The sequence below is a fragment of the Sander vitreus genome, chromosome 8 (genome assembly GCF_031162955.1).
Source record: "Sander vitreus isolate 19-12246 chromosome 8, sanVit1, whole genome shotgun sequence".
Taxonomy (NCBI): Eukaryota; Metazoa; Chordata; class Actinopteri; order Perciformes; family Percidae; genus Sander; species Sander vitreus.
In genome coordinates, this window is record NC_135862.1 from 11,927,667 (window position 1) to 11,949,048 (window position 21,382).

General features: G+C 38.8%; 2 protein-coding genes and 1 long non-coding RNA gene across 3 annotated transcripts; 1 reads left to right on the top strand and 2 right to left on the bottom strand.

Annotated features, from left to right (window-relative positions):
* Window positions 1-1,381: 1,381 nt before the first annotated feature.
* On the bottom strand, window positions 1,382-3,473 carry LOC144521506 (uncharacterized). Its single transcript, XR_013502334.1, has 5 exons — window positions 2,670-3,473; window positions 2,187-2,249; window positions 2,026-2,058; window positions 1,783-1,870; window positions 1,382-1,689 (listed from the first exon to the last, which is right to left on the bottom strand). It is a non-coding gene; the product is annotated as an uncharacterized LOC144521506 (long non-coding RNA).
* Window positions 3,474-6,958: 3,485 nt separating this feature from the next.
* Window positions 6,959-13,284, bottom strand: LOC144522048 (ADP-ribosylation factor 5-like). Its single transcript, XM_078256819.1, has 6 exons — window positions 13,094-13,284; window positions 12,107-12,187; window positions 11,865-11,974; window positions 10,362-10,433; window positions 8,464-8,589; window positions 6,959-8,339 (listed from the first exon to the last, which is right to left on the bottom strand). Exons 1-6 carry the CDS (start codon window positions 13,158-13,160, stop codon window positions 8,253-8,255), a joined length of 543 nt encoding a protein of 180 aa, XP_078112945.1. The 5' UTR covers window positions 13,161-13,284; the 3' UTR covers window positions 6,959-8,252.
* Window positions 13,285-13,722: 438 nt separating this feature from the next.
* Window positions 13,723-20,014, top strand: LOC144522049 (uncharacterized). Its single transcript, XM_078256820.1, has 12 exons — window positions 13,723-14,096; window positions 14,209-14,252; window positions 14,678-14,741; window positions 14,969-15,100; window positions 17,249-17,353; window positions 17,453-17,502; window positions 17,615-17,734; window positions 17,833-17,878; window positions 18,046-18,117; window positions 18,305-18,458; window positions 18,592-18,674; window positions 18,767-20,014. Exons 1-12 carry the CDS (start codon window positions 14,064-14,066, stop codon window positions 18,917-18,919), a joined length of 1,056 nt encoding a protein of 351 aa, XP_078112946.1. The 5' UTR covers window positions 13,723-14,063; the 3' UTR covers window positions 18,920-20,014.
* Window positions 20,015-21,382: the final 1,368 nt, after the last annotated feature.

Consider the following 21,382-nt stretch of genomic DNA (forward strand, 5'->3'; position numbering starts at 1 on the left):
ATGAATTGTTGTTGATCTCACTACTGTTAATAAGCACTAACAGGGTTTTTGTTTACTTTGAAAGAACAATATAATGTTGGTCTCATATCCAAACACATCAGCACTGTCTCTCACACACTTAGCAACTGTCTGAACAGATTTAAACATACTGTGGATACATGGAATAACAGCCCTAAAAGAAGTAGTTGTTTGAAAATCTGACTTCCTAAAAATACATGAAATTTATTTCAATAGAATGTCTTCAACTTAAGGACCAAGCATGACAGATACCATTGGCTTATTGTTTTATGCCTTTAAAACATTGTAGATGGGGGGCGCTGTCGAGCATGGGTAGAGTGTAGACGCGCCGTTGCCAGCTCCGACATATTTATCCATTGATTTTGTTTTAAACTGTTAAACTGTTTAGCCCGTTGTCTTCCTCCTATTTTGGGTTCGGACTATTTAAGACGTCTGCCGATATGTCTGGGAAGGGTTCTACTCACCAAGAACGCCCAGCTCGAGCTCAAAACCGACATGCTAACGAGAAAGCTAACCAGCCTTCTCCCGCACATTCGCAGTTCGTAAAACGTATTAACAAGTTTCAGGGCTGAAACCCGCGGTTCACTGGGCACCCTGCAGTCTATTATAGACACTTTTGGGACACGTCTTACTGAAGTTGAAACTTTCCTGCAAGACTGCGACGATAGGATTACTGCGCTTGAGGCCAAATGTGAACAGCTAGCGAATTGCAACAAGTTGCTAATGGCTAAATCGGACGACCTCGAGGCTAGGAGCAGACGACAGAATCTAGGTGTTGTGGGTGTACCTGAAAACATGGAGGGGCCGCAGGTCACGGCATTTATGACATACTTCTTTGCCGAGACGCTGGGTATGGAGATCCCTGACGGTCCAGAGACCCATGATTTTAAAGGTGCACCATTTCAGAGTGAAGCAGCGCATCCCCAGGTAACAATTTTTGGTTCCCAGAACGTTCTGGGACCGTTCGTTTTTGGTTGCGGGAACGTTCCCTAAAGGTTAGTTTTTGGTTCCCATGGAAAGTTTTCCTGGCGTTTAGGGAACGTTAGTTTTTGGTTACATCGACAGTTCTCAGAACGTTCCCAGAACGTTCGCCTAACGTTGCAACCTTTAGGGAACGTTCCCATACTGTTGTAACCTTTAGAGAACGCTCCCCTAACGTTGCAACCTTTAGGGAACGTTCCCCTAACGTCCCCCTACCGTTGTAACCTTTAGAGAACGTTCCCTAACGTTATTTTTTACATTCCCCTAACCTTTAAATAACTAACGACTGTGGTACCAATTTTATTATTAGTTTAAACTGTCTGTGCATGAGCAGGAATTAATTATTATATATTGGCAGGAATGAATGAACAGGCAAACTTGATGGGATTTAAAACTTTAATATAAAATTAACAAAATACAAAAAATATAAAAGGCCTAAAAAAATAATATAACAATCAGAAACTATACAAATAAGAAAGAAAAAAACAACGGAGTGGGATGTAGAGTGCAAATGTAGTGTGCAAAGATGCATATTGGAATGATAATGTAATGAATTATTATATATTAGCATATTAACAAATACAATTGCTTTAATAAAAAAATACAAGCTGCAAGATGGATGGAAAAAATACAAAAAAAATAAATAAAAAATAGAGCTCCATGGTTTGGCTTATAGTCCTTCTCAGCTGTCTGAAACAAAAGTTTGATATGTCATACTAAGAATCAACACGCTGACAAAAGCAGCTCTGTTTTTTCACATCATATAGAAGCATTTCAATTTACCGTCTGTGTGGGGCAAACTTCAGCGCTTGCCCGATCAAGTCATCCACGTCTGCTGCAGTCAGCGTGGGGAAGTTCTTCTGGGAGGCCGCTAGAGTAGAAGTCAGAATGAAGCAAAGTTACAAGTCAAATTAAAACCTCTTATCAGCCAAGCTAAGCATAATACTGTGAACAATAAAATAACACCTGCCTGTAAAAGATGAACCTATGCTGTTACATTAGACAATCGCTAAAAAAAACACTTACATGCAGGTGGTGGAAGCAGTAACATCTGCTGACCTGAAAAGGGCAGGAAGAGACAAACGCATCAGAACAGTCACGTGATGTGCACCAGGTTGAATTTCAGTAGTTCCATGGTAGGAAATATGACTCTGGTTTCTTAAATGCATGCATAAATGTTAACTTACGGACAGGGCTTCCAGACACACGCTCCATCCTGAAATGCTTTCTTGCTTGTGGAATGGATTAATCTGAAATAAAAGACCATACAATTTGTACTGATTGCAAAAAGAATATTTGAAGTGTAAATAATAATACATAGTCTGTACTTAAGGTCTTACCATGATTATCTAAATAAACGATGGATGTATTTAGACAACCAAGGAGGTGTAATCATTATGTCGTGCTAGGTTAGCCTGCAGTTTCGTGAATAGAGCTTCGCTTAATACATCCATGGCTTTATCTCTCATCCATGTTACAGGCTTTACAGCATACAGCCCTCGGATGTATCCTAAGATAATACCATGGATGTATTAATAGAACACATGGTGAATTACAGCCTCCAATTTGGACGTGCATTCAGTGAGTCCGACTGAGTTCAGCTCGACTCGCTGTATAATGCTGGCAACCATGTCGGAGCTTTCTTTAAGTTGTTTACCAAAATCTCTCACCTTGTTGTCCAGGTTCCTTATGGTGGTTAAAACCTCACCGAGGGAAGGCTCAGTCTCTGTGGCCAACTTTGATGTATCCATGGGGCTAGCAGCGCTCGCAGCATAGCTAGCTGTGGAAAGCTAACTTGTTTCCCGCGTTAGCATACGGGCTAGTAGTCTTGAGCGGAGAAAAGTCTTTACTGTTGACCGCCGACAATGTCTTTCTTGGTATCTTCGTCCTACCTTGCGTTATAACACCGTTGGTGAAGTGTGAAAACCGCACTCAGAACAACCAAATGGAAACGTTGTGTGGAGATACAGTGCAACCACAGGAGAACGTTTCAGTTGGTTGGTTCCCTTAACGTTTAGGGAACGTTATAGCCATGAGGGATTGTTCCCTAAACGTTAGTTTTTGGTCTGGTTCGAACTAACCTTTAGGGAACCAGAAACTAACGTTCCCCAACGTTCCCTAAATGTTCTGTGTTAGGGTCCTCCAGCTGGCCAGGGAGAAGGGTCCGCTCACCTTCCGCGGACACGCGGTGCATATCTTCCCTGATTTTACTGCTGAGGTCGCTAAACGGAGAGCATCTTTTACCAACATCAAGCAGAAGCTCCGGGCTGCAGACATCAAATACGGCCTGCTGTTCCCCGCTAGGCTCCAAATCTCATTCAACGGCGGCAAGTACAGCTTCGTTACAGCGGAGGAGGCAGTGAATTTTTACGCAGAGACCATAGTCCCAACTCTCCGGGCGGATCGGGTGAACGACGCTACTGGATAACTTCTCACCGACCTCTTGATGCCGGTATCTTTATAGCTGCGCACAGGCTGACAACTTTGGACGGACCGTTTCCCCTTTTTCTTCTTTTCTTTCTCAGATACTTATTATGTAGGCTCCTCTGTTATACGCGGCTTATGTGTCTGAAGGTGGTGAGTCAGAATATTATTTATGCTTTGTCCTGTTTAAGTTTGTTTTTATAACGTGTTTTATAGACGTTTACAACTATAAATGGTTACTTGTGGAGCACTGGTTTGATGCACAGATAGGATGCATAATGTAGAGTGTAGACGCTTAGTTCAGGGAAGCGTTTTGGGAAGGAGGGCTGGGTTGGTTTGTTTTTCTATTTCTCTCTTCCTTTTCTCCACATTGTCTTTTAGTTATGTTAATATGTCTATCAGAAGGTATTGTACACATAGTCTAATACTGCACAGGTATCTCAGCAAATCTATTGTGCGCACAATGTGGGATCGTGGTTGATATTGCAGAAATTAAATTGTGCTCTTGGAATGTCCACAGGATTCAGGGCCCCATTAAACGTAAAAAGATTCTTAATTACTACAGAAGTACAGATTGCATTGCTACAAGAGACCCATCTAGATGACAATGAACATCTAAAGTTAAAAAGAGAGTGGGTGGGCCAGATTTACTATTCGTCTTTCACAAGTAAGAGCAGGGGTGTAGCCATCCTAGTTCACAAATCTCTGCCTTTGACAGAGGTGGAAGTTAGGGCTGACACATCAGGCAGATATGTAATTATTAAAGGGACACTCTGGGTGTGTATGCCCCCCCGGTTCGTCCCTCTGATTTCTACACCAAGGTATTTTGTTTGTTCTCTGAGTGGATTGTTGAGTCCTCAGTGATAGCTGGCGACTTTAACTGTTGCCTAAACCCGTGCTTAGATAGATCTAGTAAAACTGTACAGTCTAATATGGGGTAAAAATCGATCTCTACTTGGCTGCTGCATGGATGTACATTTTATTGACGCTTGGAGGACCCTTCACCCCACCGAACGGCAGTATACATTTTATTCAAAAGTACATAAATCATCCTCCAGGATTGACTATTTTTTTTTCCTCTAAAAATGCCCTTCAGAGGGTCATCTCTTGCTCTATTGGCAATATAGTTGTTAGTGATCACTCGCCGGTGTTTTTAGTCATGTCCAGCAGGTCTCAAAGCATTAGGGGGCAATGGCGCTTTCCAAACCATCTACTTAAAAATCCCAATTTTAAAACATATCTTAGTGAACAGTTTAATTATTTCATTACTGAGAACAGTACCCCAGATGTATCTCCTAGTTTGCTTTGGGGAACTGCTAAGGCCGTTATGCGGGGCTCTACTATATCGTTTTCAGTAAGTCTTAAGAAAAAACAGAGAGCAGAACAACAGCTTCTTGAGGAGCAACTAAACAAATTGCAGGGAGAATTTAACCTTAAGCCTTCAGAAGGCCTGAGACTTCAAATTGACACTACCACAGCAGCTCTGGACACTCTTCTATCTAAAGAGGCTCAGAAATCCATACTGTTCGGTAAGCATAAGATATATGAATTTGGTAACAAGCCAAGCAAGTATCTAGCCAATTTGATTAAGGGAAATGCTGGCTCCCAGGCTATTCCAGTTGTAAAGAGCAGTGCTGGTGCAAGAGTCCATAGCAACAAAGATATAAACAACTCATTTCTTGATTTCTATGAAAACTTATATAATTCTGAATCGGATCACAGTTCTGGGCAGTTAATGCATAATTTCCTATCATCTATCAAACTCCCTCAAGCCTCTGAGACTCAGAAAGAGAGGCTGAATAGGTAAGGATGTTTGGAGAAGATGTAAGGAAATTGATGTTCAAGAAAAAACTAGCTTTTACTCCTGTCAGCTGTATTCTGGGGTTAAATCCTAAAGCACTGGGTCTCGGCTCCTCCAAACTAAGGCTGCTGGAAGTGCTTCTCTTTAATGCAAGGAGATGCATTCTTCTTCTGTGGATCTCGGACTCTGTACCCACGATTTCACAATGGACTCAGAGTGTGTTGGAACTTCTCCCATTAGAAGCTATTAGCTTCTGGCTCAGAGACATGCTTTTTCGAAATCTGGGACCCCTTCTTGGACTATATTGGGGAGGATGGTGCACGGACCCTTCAGAGTGGCCTCTATGGTTTAGCATGGTCTGAGATCTCGAAGTACATTTCCAGGTGACATACAATAGCTTAAGTAACCCAATTTGACTGATTACGTTGAGTATGCCTCAAATGTGCAAACCTTCTGTGTTTTTGTTTAGTTGTTTTATTGTTTTTTTTGTTGTCTTGGTTGTTTATTTTAAGGGGTTGCGGGTGGGCTAAAAGGAGGGCTTCATTCTTTATGCAGTGGCTGTATTCCTTTATGTTGTATGTGCCCCGAGGAAATTTAATAAAGATAGGTTTATAAATAAACATTGTAGATCACTCCATGTCTGCTGGAGCAGCTCTGGACATATCGCCCCCTGCAGTGCAGCAACGGGAACAGCATGATGAGGCACAAGCATTACCTCAGTTTCCCTGTTCTTTTATGCACCTTACAACACCCACGCCAAGTTAATGTTTAGTTATGTAGTCAATTCATTTGCATCATTTCAATGTTAACTGGTATATGAAACCATTCTAAGCCTGGTGCTAATTCATTGCTCTATCACAGGGACTAGAAGAACATAACATTTTTTGTTATGTTAATGTACTTTTGTATTATTTTAATTTATGGAAATAAATTCTATACTCTGTTTAAATGTTTGTCTGCATGCATGTGTGGGCCTGAATCTTAACTTTGACACTGGCATTTGTTTTCACCAAATTCCCTGAGTTTCCACTGATGCCTACAGGAAAGAAATGAGTCAAAAAATGAATTACAATTAAAAAAACATTTTATACAGTTTCCTGTTTACTATCCACTTTCACTAAAAGCCAATAGACTTTACAGAATTAACAACCTTATTTGTTGACCTTAACATGCAGCAAAAATACACACAACCGTATATATGAACATGCTGGCATGTTCTCTCTGTATTTTTCTCCTACAGTAGGTATCATCCAATCAGAGTTCAGAACAAAGGTCCACTGAAGGCCATGTATATTCCCTGCCTTGGTGGGCATTTTAGATGTATTGCTTTTAACTCTCCACTTGTTTGTTTACGGCTGTAAGAGAGCCTCATGACAGCTTGTTTACATCCATAACATTTTGCTATGCAGAGGACTTTAGACCGTCCGCGAGCTTAGACAAAGATAGATTAACAAGATGTGAAATGTTTCAGAGTGGTGTAAGTGTAGTGGATTGAAAGTGAATACTTAACCAAAGTCACAGAGCTAAACCTCTTACACTTCCTCTTATCAGGCATAGTTCCTGATAAAAGATGCCAGTTGAGTTGTTTTAGTGAGTTATGAAACAAAATTTGATAAGTAATTATGATCTGATTTGACCTTTCGTGATACAGTAATCAGATGTTTGACATATTTTTAAATGGGTAAAATGACAACTGCCCATCCCAAACAATGAGTGGAGTCCAAAACGCACATCTGTTTTTAACATCGTCTTTATTCAGAGCTTTTTTTTTGTAAAATATTTTTTGCGAATAATTTTTAGAGTGGCAGCTCCAGCATCTGCAAGCATAGGTTGGAATGTATACACAAAAACAGACTGATGGGCAGGTATGTTTTTGTGTTTCAAGAGGGGTAGAATAATTAGAATATAATACAGTATTTGCTTTCAGACAGTACAACAAAAAACATGCTACTTTACTGTGTCACACTGACCTTGCCTGTGTGTCAACACTGAAAAAAAGGCTTTCTTCCTCCTTTTAGGACAAAAGAGACTCTCTCTTAGAGTGACAGAAGAACTTAACATTTTAATTAAATCTTTGTTTTCATGGTGGCTATTAAGAAAGTAAGCTAGAGGAGTAAAGAGGATGAAATCCTGGTTAATAGTGAAGTCAAGATGTAAAGAAGCAATCTACACTCACATTGGTGTGGTTATGGTGCACCTCTGCATACTTTGAACAAAAGAAATGTCTAGTTGCATTATTTTGGTTTTTTTTGTACACAAAAAAAAAGTCACAAAAGCATCTTATGAGTGAGCATGACCTCAGAATGAGCTACAGAAAGGATTACTCGGATTTGTGTTAAGAGGGACCAGAAGGCACAATGTTCATTTTTGGATCCATTTACTGGCAGGCCATGTGGTTCCGCACTACTAACAAGATCTATCTGTGAAATCGCTGCAATCCTCATTCATCTCATTCAACGGGCTACAGGCCTTTACAGAAATGAGTTGGCATGAGACATAGCAGTGAAGAGCAAAGGGTCAGGTCTGCGAGGGAGTCAAATATCCACGATGGGTTGTGGAGATGAACAGCCTGAGGCAGCCTAAACGTTGTGAGTTAAGTCCAACAATTATACAAGTGGTCAATTACTGCCTACACAGGAGCCAAGGTGTTAAACTGAAGAACAACTCCCATTATTAATTGTTTCCATGACATTTCTCTAATAGGGCATTTGCTCATCATGCAACTGAATGTGTAATTACAAAGTGTTGCCATGTAAGAGTTTGGGTACAAAAGGAGAAGAATAGAGACTATACCAAGAGATAATATGGTAATATTATTGATAATAAAAGAAAGAAATATGTAATATTAAAATTTCCCAAAGATGATTATATATTGTCCACCAGCCTTGTCCTTTTTGTGAACATTGGTGCTGGAAGACCAAATGTTTCTGGATTGAATGTCTGTGCCTTCTCTCCTGTCCTGTGGTGTGGTGTTCAGGCTCTCTCTCGCTCCCTCTCTCTCACTCTCATCTGTCCAGCCGATCGTTCTTCAGTTCTTGGACAACTCTTTGGATAGCCAGTCAAGTCCTTCATACAGCCCACTGCCCTGGGTGGCGCAGGTTGACTGAATGTGCCACTGTGGGGTCAGAGATTATATAGCGTAAATTAGATATGAGAAAGATATGAATGCAGCTCTGCACATGCTTACAGATTTGAGTCGTACTGCAGGTGTAAGGAGCATGTTGATTCAGAATACTTACAGTTTTGTTGCGGAGGGCGTGTAGGCCGAGTTTGTCTGTGAGTTCGCTGACTGTTAAGGCATTGGGAAGGTCCTGTTTGTTAGCAAACACCAGCAAAACTGCATCTTTCAACTCGTCCTCCGTCAACTACAGGGGGCAGACAACAGATTAGAACATCAGCTCTAAGATTACATATTAGGGCCAAAACTAATTCTCAACAAGAATTTCTCAACAAGACAAAAAACTATTTATAGATCCAGTGCTTCATAGAAATGCAGTCAGAATATGTGCTGCAAAAATGCAAATGACAATGCCAAAATATGTTACACTGGTTGTGGTTCATATCCCTGAGCAATAATGCAAAGGCAGTTTTAGGGTTCTGGTGTCCCTGGCTGGCCGGGGACCTTTGTTGCATGTAATTCCTCCCTACCAAATAATGGAAAAATGGCCACGAAATATACCTCAATTTATTTTTTTGAAAAACAGCCAGTTCTGCATTCTTTACACATCTGATTGTTTAAGAAGCAGCACAGCAAGAGGCATGGTTAAACAAAACATTTTACCACAAAAACAAAACTCTACTCTGCTGCTCATTCCCCACTAGCCTACAGCACTTTAAGGTTAAAATAAAAAATGCATGCAACATAATGGCAAGTCAAAATGTGAAGTGATTATACAGTGTAAAGAATTCAATGTAAAAACTTCAAAAATGCAATTCACTGTCACAACAATTTGAACCCTGGAGAAGTGGCATTTCATCCAGTGTGTACTTTTTTACTTTGCCTTCACCTAGGAATATTTTGGTGAATCATCAAGAAGTTGGACACACCTATTGTAAAGAACAGACAATGCCAGTAACACTGACGCAGCACAAAGGCAATTATAATATCAGGATTAAGGCGATTGGGCAGTTGTATTGTTAATGGGCTCGGAAATAGTCAACATGGTTACCCAATGATTTCAAAATTCATGGGTTAACCTAGGGCTGGGCTATATATCTGGGTATTTTCTACGAAGCAGTATAAATGTTCAGTTGTAAGTCAAAGCCACAAGTGAGATGTCACAATCAAAATAAAATGCAAAGACAGTTTTTCCTTCCCCGTTTGAAAAACAGCTGCAACAAATGTAAATAATAAATTATCCAAAATAAAAAGCCTATATTAAATAAGAACAGGCCTATCACTGAGAATGCTCCTTGAGCTGTTTTAACAACAATAATAGACTGACTGACAGAGAGAGAGAGAGAGAGAGAGAGAGAGAGAGAAGCCAATTACTGTACAATTCTCTGGTGTATCAGTGAAGTGTATGAACTACACTGCAGACTAGATTCTCTACTCACAGCGGCTGACTCATATGAACGGGGCCAGTGTGGGTTGATGTGTATCGGCAGGTCAGTGGCGTTACATACATCTCGTTTATGAAATGTCTGTCGTCACTACGCTGCATTTTTATGAGCTATGATAGTTAGTTGCACCAGTAACTACTGTTCTTTAGTGTTTTCCGCCAGAGCGGCTGCCCCAACAAAACGTTACCAGCGGAAACACTGTTACAATTACAGGTTTTCCTCGCCCTAGGTTAACCATGCAATGTTAAAACGTACACAGATCCGGATTCCTATTGAGAGAAATGTACATTTCCCTAAGGCATGAACACATACAGGTTTTAGTTTGACTATATACAGATCCTGGTGGTGTGAAGGATTGTTATCCAATGTAAAGTTGGCACTGTAAATAATAATAATAATATCATAATACTATTATTTGTTCTGATTTAACTACGTCACAGTATTAGACAACTAAGTCAGAGACAGCTTTTCCGCATTCACAATAATGGCAAATTATTAAACTCTTTAATCAATGCACAGAGAACACTATCCTTGCATTACAGGGCCTTCTGAGCTGAACATATTAAATACCTACCATCTTCGTGAGCTCCTCTGCAGACTCTGCCACTCTTTCTCTGTCATTGCTGTCCACCACAAAGATGAGGCCCTAAATGTAAAAAAAATAAATAAATAATACATTTTAGGGTTACAGTAGTTCCCCTTTTCTTAATTTTAGAGCTGCAATGATGAGCAGAATAGTTGATTGAAAATGTATTTTGCAAACTATTTTGATAATAAATAAATCATTTGGTCATTTTGGTTTTCTCTGGTTCCAGCGATGTGAATATTTGCTGCTTTCTTCGATCTTCTGTGGTTGTGAGCTTTGGGTATGGACATTTGAATATGTCACCTTGGACTCTGGGAAACTGTGATGGACATTTTTCACAATTTTCTGACATTTGTGGACATGACAATTAATCCATTAATTGTGATGTGCCGATTAATCTATAATGAAAATAATCTTTAGAAGCAGCCCCATTTAATGAGTAAATGAATGTAAAGACTAAAATGTTGTTATGTAGAGTAGTTATCTAGATATGTACAGAGATGTTGAGAATGTATTGAATATGATCCAAGAACTACAAAACTGGTTGGGAGATAAGTGTTTGATGAAATTTGGACATGCAATACTACCAATTTTTCATAAACAATTACGTAGATTGGCTGATGCAGGAATGATCTAGGTAAAAAAAAAAACAGGTACAGGAAGAAGCACAACTATTTTATTCCTTTATTCCATTAACATAAAAATGTTTATAAAATAAGTAACAGGCTACATGAAAGAGTATAAAGTACAAAGTTTGAAATGTGAGCATTACACTCATTAACTTTTACCAACAGCACCAATGTAGCCAGAGGATAACATACTGTACGTTCAAAAGAACATTTGCTGCAAAGTACTAAGTTAAAATGAATACATGTGTTGAAATGACGTTAAGTGGAATCTGTGGCCGCTTTGGCACTATTCAAGTCTACTTGGTGACGCGTCTGTCTCATACTTTGATGACATGAGTTCTGGTTGATCGAAGTATTGTACTGAAATAGCTTTACTTGGTGATCTGAGTAGTATTTCAGAGTGGTGTACTACTACTAGGCATGTAACAAGTATTACATAATTGTCTAATTGTAATTTGTTTTAACATAATCACCGTTTTTGTTTAAAGGGAGCTACATTAGCTAAGGTCTTAAAGGTTATGACTGATGATGATAATTGTCAATTTAATGTTCATTTAAGAAAAGGTTTTATGATAATAAAGTGGTGTGGTTTACTTTATAGGCTGTGTATTTGTGTTATTATATTATCTGGGTCACATAACTGTGAAATAACCAAAAGATGTATCCTGAGATTCATTCAAAACTTTGTTTGAAAAAGTAATAACTCAAATATTTTCAAATTTGACTGTACTGACTGTATTAATTGTACAGTAAAATTTGAAATTGTTACAGCTCTAACTACTGCTCCTCCCTGACACTGTCTTTGTTATATTAAACATGAGCTTAGCTTTGCATTATGAAACCAAAGCAGTCACATTCATACCTGTGTGTTCTGGAAGTAATGTCTCCAGAGGGGTCTGATCTTGTCCTGGCCACCAACATCCCATACAGTGAAGCTGATATTTTTATATTCTACTGTCTCCACATTGAAACCTTTACAGGCGAAAGAAGGGACAGATCTTAACACTGTACACAAAGTTCAATAAATCAATCATGTTGAGGTACACATTAAACAATCAAAAGAACCATAATTGAACTTAAAGTAACTGTTAATGTTTCTCTTACCAATGGTCGGGATGGTGGTCACAATTTCACCAAGCTTCAATTTGTACAAGATAGTTGTTTTTCCAGCAGCATCCAGCCCAACTACAAGTGGAAAAAGTGTGATAAAAATCAACGTTTAAATCAGGAGAGAAGAGCAAAGTTAGAGCTATTGATAACAACCTGCTGTAAATTGCAAAACAGGTGTTTTACTATAGAGCTCATCAGAGGACATGCAACAACAGAGAACATGTGACTGCACAAAGTGAATCATGTGTACCGAGCATAGGTAACGTTAGCGAGCCATCAATTAGTATGAGGGGAAAAACAATCCACTATTAAAGCTGATCTTGATATTAATATTTCCGTCTTGAATATATAACTCCTTAACTATCCGGAAACAGGACTGAAAATAATGCAACAAAAACGTGATAAGCAGTTAGTTAGCGTCACCCAAGGAAACGCAATAACGAGATACCGTCAGGTTAACTTGGCTATAAAAGCTAGCTAACCTTACCTAAAGCGTTAACGTCATTTAAAATTGATTATCAATAAACAGCTATTAACGTTGTCTCTCAAATAGATGTAACGTTAGCTAAGTTATGGTTAGGAAGTGTTTATTATATACAAGACACTTGATAGCCAAACGTTGATTTATTATAAACTATTAATATTTAACAACAATTTTACTTTAATTTCAGCCGTTTTCGGGATAAAGTTGTCGTAAGCAAACTTCCTTTTGAAAAAACACCCTAAATCTAGCTGTAAGATAATTTAGCTGATTTTGTTGTATTTTTTCTATAATTACAATTAATCAAATGGCTCTTAGTTGGGTTATAATTCCGCTTCTGTCCCAATGCTATACTGTAAAAGTTTAATAACTTCACTGCCATTTTAAGCTCATCATAGCTAGCTAGCTATCTAACGAGACTTATCTAGCTAACGTTGAAGCTAAAGCTAAACACCGTGCCCCTCACTAACATTAGTTAGCCAAACACAGCTTTCACTCACCCATCAAAATCCTCATTTGCTTTTTGCCAAAAATCCGTTCAAAGATTGACGAGATGGTGAGCCCCATAACTGGCCGCTGATGTTTCAATCTATGAAAGAAGTACTAATATTAGCCACGGTAGGCGCGACGTGTGATAGTTTTACACTGATCCGGTTACTTTGATTGCCACACAGGACTACTGCCGAGTGCCACGTCCGGGCCAACGTGGAATCCTCGACGTCATCAGTTTGAATCAACTTTATCAACACACGTTAATATCGTGCATCAGTAACTTAAAAAAAAAAAGCATTGTGTTATTTTTTTTCCATACACATTCAAGCTGTTTTATTAACACAATATACCCTGTGCCATTTTTTGGTTGTCCGTGTTTAGCAAAATAGAAAATGCTTGCATTATTTATTTATTTTCGCTTAAAAAGTCGGTCTTCACGTAGTAAAATGCAAGAGCGATTCATACCACTAGATGTCTCTGTAACACAGATTTTATCAGCGCTATTTGTAAAGGACGCTGGATTTTATCATATTTATATGGATTTTATCATTTGCTGTGAACTAGTCTTGCGTTGTCAGACCTATCTCCACACTGTGAACCTAGTAACATGGTTGCTCGCGCTCGATGTTAACAGGTAAGTTCAGAGCATGGTTCAGGCGAAGGGTGAAATCCATTAGTACGGAGGAAATTCCGTTTCACTATTTTTGACTGTGTGAGTGTTTTCATTTCTTGGAAGACTGGAGGTAAGTAAGACAAGGAATATTTCCTATTGCGCCTGGGGATTGCCATTTAGAAGTGTTGCACTAACCCATTGAGCACACACTCAAAGCAGGTGGAGTCGAAACAGCATCACGTGACAAGGTGCAGACTTTTATAGAGGTGTGCTTTGATAAGAAAACATATTTTCACAAAGGACTGTTATGGAGACAGGTCATTTGGCTGTGCCCGAACAGAGTGGGAGATATTGAGATATTTACAATGGAGCTCAATGGTACACTGAGTGAAGATCAGGTAGGCATTCACCATTTTCTGTGCATGAATACATTAATTTAAAATGTAATGAACTGCTAGGAGGGAAATAATAGGTACATTTCTAATAACATGTTTGAATTCTCTTTCTTAGCTTGATGTTCTCTCTACTGAGTACTTAGTGTTACTCACTCCCAGGTAATACGCATCCTCATACTTTTTCTCTTTTATGCTTGATATACCCTTCATGTTATTTATTTACATCAGGAGTTTCTATAGCAACCAGATCGTGGCATATAAACATGTTTTAAAATGGGTTGTACAGTAAGCCTATAATTATTATTGATTGTGTGTCATTTTACGGCTTTTTATGCTGGTGTCACACATGTGTCTGAGATAAGCTGTCCTAGACACTCTGACCTGTGCAATAAACCAATCTTGGCTCAGGTTTAGTATTGATGTGGTGCCAAATGACCATGAGTTCACAACTTTGGGTTTCTACTTCATTTTAAACCTTGTATACATTGTCAAGAAATGTACTAAAATGAATGCAGTGCTGATATAATTTTGCCACAGCCTCTATGGTGTTGTCTAATACTTCACACATTTCTAATTAATTGCAGTGTGATTGGAAGTTTTTCTGTTCTGGTGGTTTCTACAGTGAGATGGAGGCATCTAAAAGAACAGGTGAGTCATATGTATTTATGTATGTGCATGCCTGTGTGCTGTGTGTCTGCTTTTGGTAGCATGTGTACTGTATGTTGTGTTTAATTAATAGATTTGATTTTCTTTTTTTCTTTTTTATAGTTTGTTGAATTTGTTTTGGTACAGAATGTTTCAGTGCAGGATATTTGTTGTTTTCTTATGCATCTCACAGATTTACAGCAACATTCTTTTTGTGTATGTGTTTACAGGTGCTCCTCCTGGTTCAGCTCGCCCTGGCGGACCTCCTGGCTGCTCTGATCCTGATGTCCACCAGTGTCATGAACAAAGTGAGCACTGACAACAGTGTAATCATCTGCCAATACAGCCTGCCACTGTCACTGGTGAGGAACAGTTACTTTCACTCTACAAGACTGTGAAAAGGCTGCCTTTCTCCCTTTTCACTTAGCCTGGTCATACCAGACTCTCGTACATTTAATTTGTACTGAAGGAAAATATAAATTGAGCGGAAGTACGTTGGAGGGCGGTGCCAGGCTACTTTTCACTAGACTCTGTTCCCAAAATTAACAATGTTTTTGTCTGCTTAATCCTTAATTTCAGTGTAATATTTTAGTTTAAAGGTCCCATGACATGGTGCTCTTTGGATGCTTTTATATAGGCCTTAGTGGTCCCCTAATACTGTATCTGAAGTCTCTTTCCCGAAATTCAGCCTTGGTGCAGAATTACAGCCACTATAGCCAGTCCCACAATGAGCTTTCCTTAGTATGTGCCATTTCTGTCTCTGTCGCTATTGAGGAGGAGAGAGGGGGGGACAAGGTGGAGGGTGGGGGTGTGGCCTTGACCAACTGCCACTTTGCTCGTTTGAAAGCCATGATGTCTCTCTCTCATGGGTGGGCCAAATTCTCTGGGCGGGCAAAGCAGAGAAAGGGGCAGCCTCATAAAAAAAAAAAAAAAACTCATAAAGTGAAATTTTCATGCCATGGGACCTTTAATGTTTTAGTTTATGTACTACTTTATCATTTGACATAGGCCTGTTTAGTGAGTTTATGGGTTCATAGTATTTTGCTATGCTTCTGCCTGTGATGTGGGTGGTAGATCAGCTGCTACCCGCTTAATCAAGGAGAGAACATACTGTACAGGTTTGTCTGATTGGGTCCTTTCAGCAGAGAGAGGTTGGGCACTCCTAAGGTGTAGAACAATAGGTAAGATAGTTATGCAGTGAATTACATTTTTATAATATGTGGGCTGCCTATTGTTGTGGGTGCACATATATGTATAAATAGTAAGTTAAGGTTGCTCTTTCAGTTTAGTTCACTAAATAATCACCTGTGCAGGTGATAGGGTCCAATTAGGTGCGGAGAAAATAGAAAGGACTTGGCAGCTTGCTGTGACGTTGCCATTTTCTCTCTTTGTATTTTGCCTCCTTTTAGTTTTTTTTGTATTTCCTGGTTTTCATTTTGTGCCCTTTGTCTGAGTATGCTTTTTGTTGTTGTTTTGTTAATAAACACACCAGTTTTTGCACTTCTCAAGCTTCTTGTCCAGCTTCCTCAAAACGCCCCCCCCCCCCCACCTCATCGGCCTGGGCATGAGGTTTTTCATTATTTCCTGGTGGGTGAAAGGGATCATATTCTTCCTAAACAAGGCAGGGAGGTTGAGAGAGGCTTGAATTAATACATGTACTTTCCAGCTAAAGTATCTGTAGTTTTGAGGGTTGAAAACAATCTCGGTGTGTAATCACATCACTGCAGGATTTTCCCAGGATTGTAACTGAGATGTGTCATGTCATTCTAGCAGTAAAATATGTCAAAACATTCTGTTCTTTTTTGCATCTATAAAACAGAGTGGTTAGCAGTTTGCTGTGTCATGTCTTCACATATGCAAAAGTCTCTACATTGTTTCCTCAGATTGAAAGGTGACGTTAATAGTTGTTTTAAGTTTTAAAATGTTTCTGTAACTCTATTATAAACTGTATCAACTTAAATCTAACATTTTCTGAATTCACATTGTATTTTGCAGTGATGGGAGTTAAGGGCAGAGTAGATCTTGATTTGACATAAAACAAACAAAGAAAAGGATGTAGGAGGTAAAACACTGTTAATCCCTTTCATTCAGTTCAGATTGTGGCTTTCTTTCTAAATGCACATATGGAAACTATTTAGACTTGCAAAAGTCCAAATATTTAATCAAAGCAAAAAGTAACTGTTTTTAGTTTAGATTTCTGAATTGATAAAAAGGAACGGACCCCAAGGTTAAAATAAATAATTTTATTGGTTGGTATGTTGTCGTGGCCGTAAACCCCAATCTAAACCCTCTTCAAACAAACTTTAAAAATGTATGGAGTAGGACAAGGACATAATGTTATGTTATAACATACGTCGGCAGCAGTTGCAAACAAAAATGAGTACCTGTGGGAAGTCATAGCTGATCAGATTGTGATCAAGTGACATTTTGCATCACTGTATATTGTGCTACGACAAATTGTTATATTTCACAACTTTGCATTTTGTGTGTGTTTGTCCGTTCTGTTTCAGACATTTTATTTTATTTCATTTTTGCTGGTGGTGGTTTATGCATGGAATTCAAAAAATGCAATCCAAGGGTGGAGAGCAAGCTCCACTGAGGATGAGGGTGGACAGGTGAGGCGCCCACTGCATTTATTGCATTTCACTGGTAATAATTTGTACAAAAACAGTCTAATTTAACTATTTATTTCTTCCTATCTGTCTGGTTAATAGAGTCGGTATAGAAGGAAAATAGTCGCTATACCTGTATATGCCATTGTGTGGTGAGTTTTTTTTAACAGCATACTTTAGCTTCAATTACCTTTCCAGACTTTATGGACCCTATTCCTAGTGTAAACAATTACAATTCTGTATCTCTGTTGTCTAATATCACAGGTTGATCCCCATTGCACTATACATAGCATATGTGCTCACTCCTTTCATAAAAACCACTCCGATGATTCCAGTCTCTGACAGAGCATTGATTGTCCGTAATGATAGCAAATACTGCACCAGGTGAGCACCCAAGCTTTATTATGAACTTCAAATAAGTTACAGAACTGAAATAGGTCTGTTTTCTGCATTTTTGACCTTTTTGATTTTTTTGCTCTAAGTTGTATTTTGTTCTTACACGTCTGGAGTGATTCCTGCTCTGTTGCTGTGAGTATAAAACCCATCATTTGTTGTATAATTATTCTTATTTTAGCTATTTTACTTTATTTGATTGGTATTGTTGCACGTTGTGTTTTATTAAATAAGCATTTTTTGTTTTATTAAATAAGCATTTAGTTATAGTTTGAAGTGCGGTTATGTTTTTTTCTTCCCAGGAGAGGATTCATGACACTTTCATTAGAGTTGTTCTCTTCCTCATCGTGATATCAGTGATGCTTTCTTGCTCTGTAAGTAAACACCAATCACATTATTTTAAGAGGAATTTAGACATATTGTCATTTACAGTTTTTTCTTGTGAATTGACTTTAAACATCCATGGAAATATAGTTATGATTTATAATTTTACAGTGCTATCTGAAGCCTTGAATAGTATATATTTACATGTGTAAGCAGAATGTAATTTATTTTTTTCAGGTAATTTACTATAAGGTTGGCAAATGGTATGAAAGACATGAGCAGGGAGGGCTTTTTCCTGTGGAGGGAGATGGACGTTCAAGAAGGAGATTCAAAAGAGTGTTTTCTACTGCAAGAAATATGGTGATGGTCATCTTATTCTGCTGGACACCAGGTGCACGCACACACACACACACACACACACACACACACACACACACACACACACACATTTAAAGTTAATGTATTACACTTCGTTAATTTTAAGTCAACATCAGATTGATGCCTTATGTTTCTTCCTGCTGTAGCTCTTGTACTCATTCTGCTGTCTACCCTGACGAACTGGACAAACATTGAACAACGCAGCCTATTTGGCCTTTACATGCTACAGGTAAGTTTCAGAAGAACGGGTTTTCAATTGAGGAAATTAAAATATCATCTGTCGTTGAGTTGCAGGTTTTAGTATTGTTTTGTTTATTTCAGGCTGCAAGCGTGTCCCTGCAAGGCTTTCTAAACAGTATGGTGTACGCCTGGAGACGGCCCAACTTCAGGGAGGCTGTTCTAGGGGAGAATACACCCCTGCTGGCACATGAGCGCTTGGCCTTCTTTGATGAATCGCTGAAGAGCGCGTTGTGATTCGACTTTAGTCGTCTCTAAACACATTGAAAGACATTGTTGTGCTGCTGAAACAACACACTGGCTGGAGAAAGACTGACCGCAAGCCTGCACAGTTCATGACTTCATGTCAATCTAGACTGAAAAACATAATGTTCTCATTTGCAGCCTGCAAATGAAAAAGAAATAGAACTTACAGATGAAGGACGCATAAAGACTGATGCAGTGTTTTTCTCTGCAGCTGCTGATTTTTTATGAATTGAACAATTTCATAGTTGTGTATAGTAACATATTTGTTTGTATAATAATTTGGACAAAGGGACTTTTGGATAAAGTGTAGAATTGTGTTTTATTTATACTGTGCTAAAAGTGCTATTAATGTAATGTTTTATTAAGATTTAAAGATATAGAAAACAATGGAATTATTGTGGCATGTGATTTTCATTTTGTTATGTTTTGTCACATTTATATCATGTGATAAGGTGCTGTTCAACCATTTTATTAGTGACCGTTTATTATTAACAGTACTCTGTACAGTAGTTTCAGAGGGGAATGATGAAAAACTTGTCAGGGTTACATACTCTACATTCGCTGTTGTGTCATATCAGAAGCATGTGTCACATATATAGTTCAGTCTGTGGAGCATTTATGAGTTGGAACAGTGAGGAATGCTGAGTTGCTGCACACAAGAGAAGGAACATATCTGCTTTGTCATGCCTGTGTGCAACCACAACTGTATCTCATAAAGAATCATATGTGGTTGTGTAACTGAGGGCACACATGAGGCATATACAGTATAGTAGTTCACACACACACACACACACACACACACACACACACACACACACAGGCACAACAATCAGTACACTCTCAAGTTATAGTATCCTAACCTCCATGATAACGTTTAAGCATGCGTGTCTGTCTCTAAGTTGAACTCCCTGTTAATGGTTGACAGACTGCAGGCCAACTGGTTGGTGTTTGAATAAGTGATCACCTGACTCACTCATTTATCTAATGTACTATAAAATCAACTTGATGTTTACTTTCTTTGCTGAAGACCACACAGTCACCTGCATGCTGTTGATGCATTTAATAAAACATAAGGGTTATACATAACACAGGGTGTTTATTAATCTAACAATTGCACTGTTTAATCAGACACAGATGGAAGTTATAGATATAACATATCTGTGTCTGTTTAGAAATAAGTGGTGTTCCATTTGGTCTCCATTGTGTTCACTTTACTATACTGTTAAAAGCCATGCAGCCTGCATTACCTGCACTTATTGACCTAATTTGAATTTATTTGAATATTCCTGTGATAAAAAATAAAGACCACAGTGTTACTGAAAAAGCAGCCACACTCAGCAGATATGCAGTACCTGGGAAAGACAGAGATTTGATAAATCTTCTTCTCTTTAATATGAGGCCAAATTATGGCTTTTGGGCAGAACAGTGCCACTCATGACCTGTGTACACTATTTATCAGCTGTTTGGTCATACAGTATTGTTATTGTTTTGGCCATGTATATAAAGTAGCCAACCAGTAGCTAAACCTTTTATTATCATATTAATTATTTTTTAGCATGACAGGGCTAACTGGCATAAACTGCGCCCATACTGCACTGAAAGGACTACATGTTCATGCTTGTCTGTGTGTATGCATAGTTGCTCCATGAATTATCTGCCCAGTGAATTTTCTGAATATGATAAATGAACCCCACAGATTTGCTGACTAAACTGCAAGGCTGTGGCATAGAAATGACTTTCTGGATTTCAAAATGTGTTCTGTCCTCCAGCTCTAAGGTTACTGAAGTAGTTTGGCACACTGAACACAAAACTGTGCATGTTTGAGAAAATAAACAAAATAAATAAAACAATTGTGTTTTCTGATTACAGTGTATAAACAATTTTCACATTATCTGATTCTCATCAAACTTCATCATTGGGATACAACATTTACAAAGCAGTCTATTATAGCCATCTGTTGAAGGTCTACAGTGTGCACATGCTCATTTGTGGTCCTATATTATTAGTAAAAACGTACCAGACTGATCTCTAACCAGACTGATCTCATTATTGTTGTTACCGTGAGTCTGTGGGTGTGCGTCATCATGGCAAAATGTGGTCCTGAGATTTTTACTGTAGCGGGAACGACCACAGACACGATTTTGTGTACTATAGGTGCCAGGTGTTTCTATTACTGACGGTCTGACTGTCTGTGGATAGATGTTGTCACCGTGATGGCGTCGCAACCTTGCAAGATGCAGTCACGAAACTTTACAGGTGTGTAGTTTGAAGACAGTGTTTGAAGATGGGTGTGGAAGTAGGGGGAGTAGGAAAGGGGCCATTGCCACTCCACTTTACGCCTTTGGCCCGATTTGTTGTTGCGGCTGTTCTGTTCCCATCGCAAGATGGTCTATAGTTTTTATCTAGACAATTGACACCCATCAATTATATTCAGTGTCTACAGCCCAAAAAGAA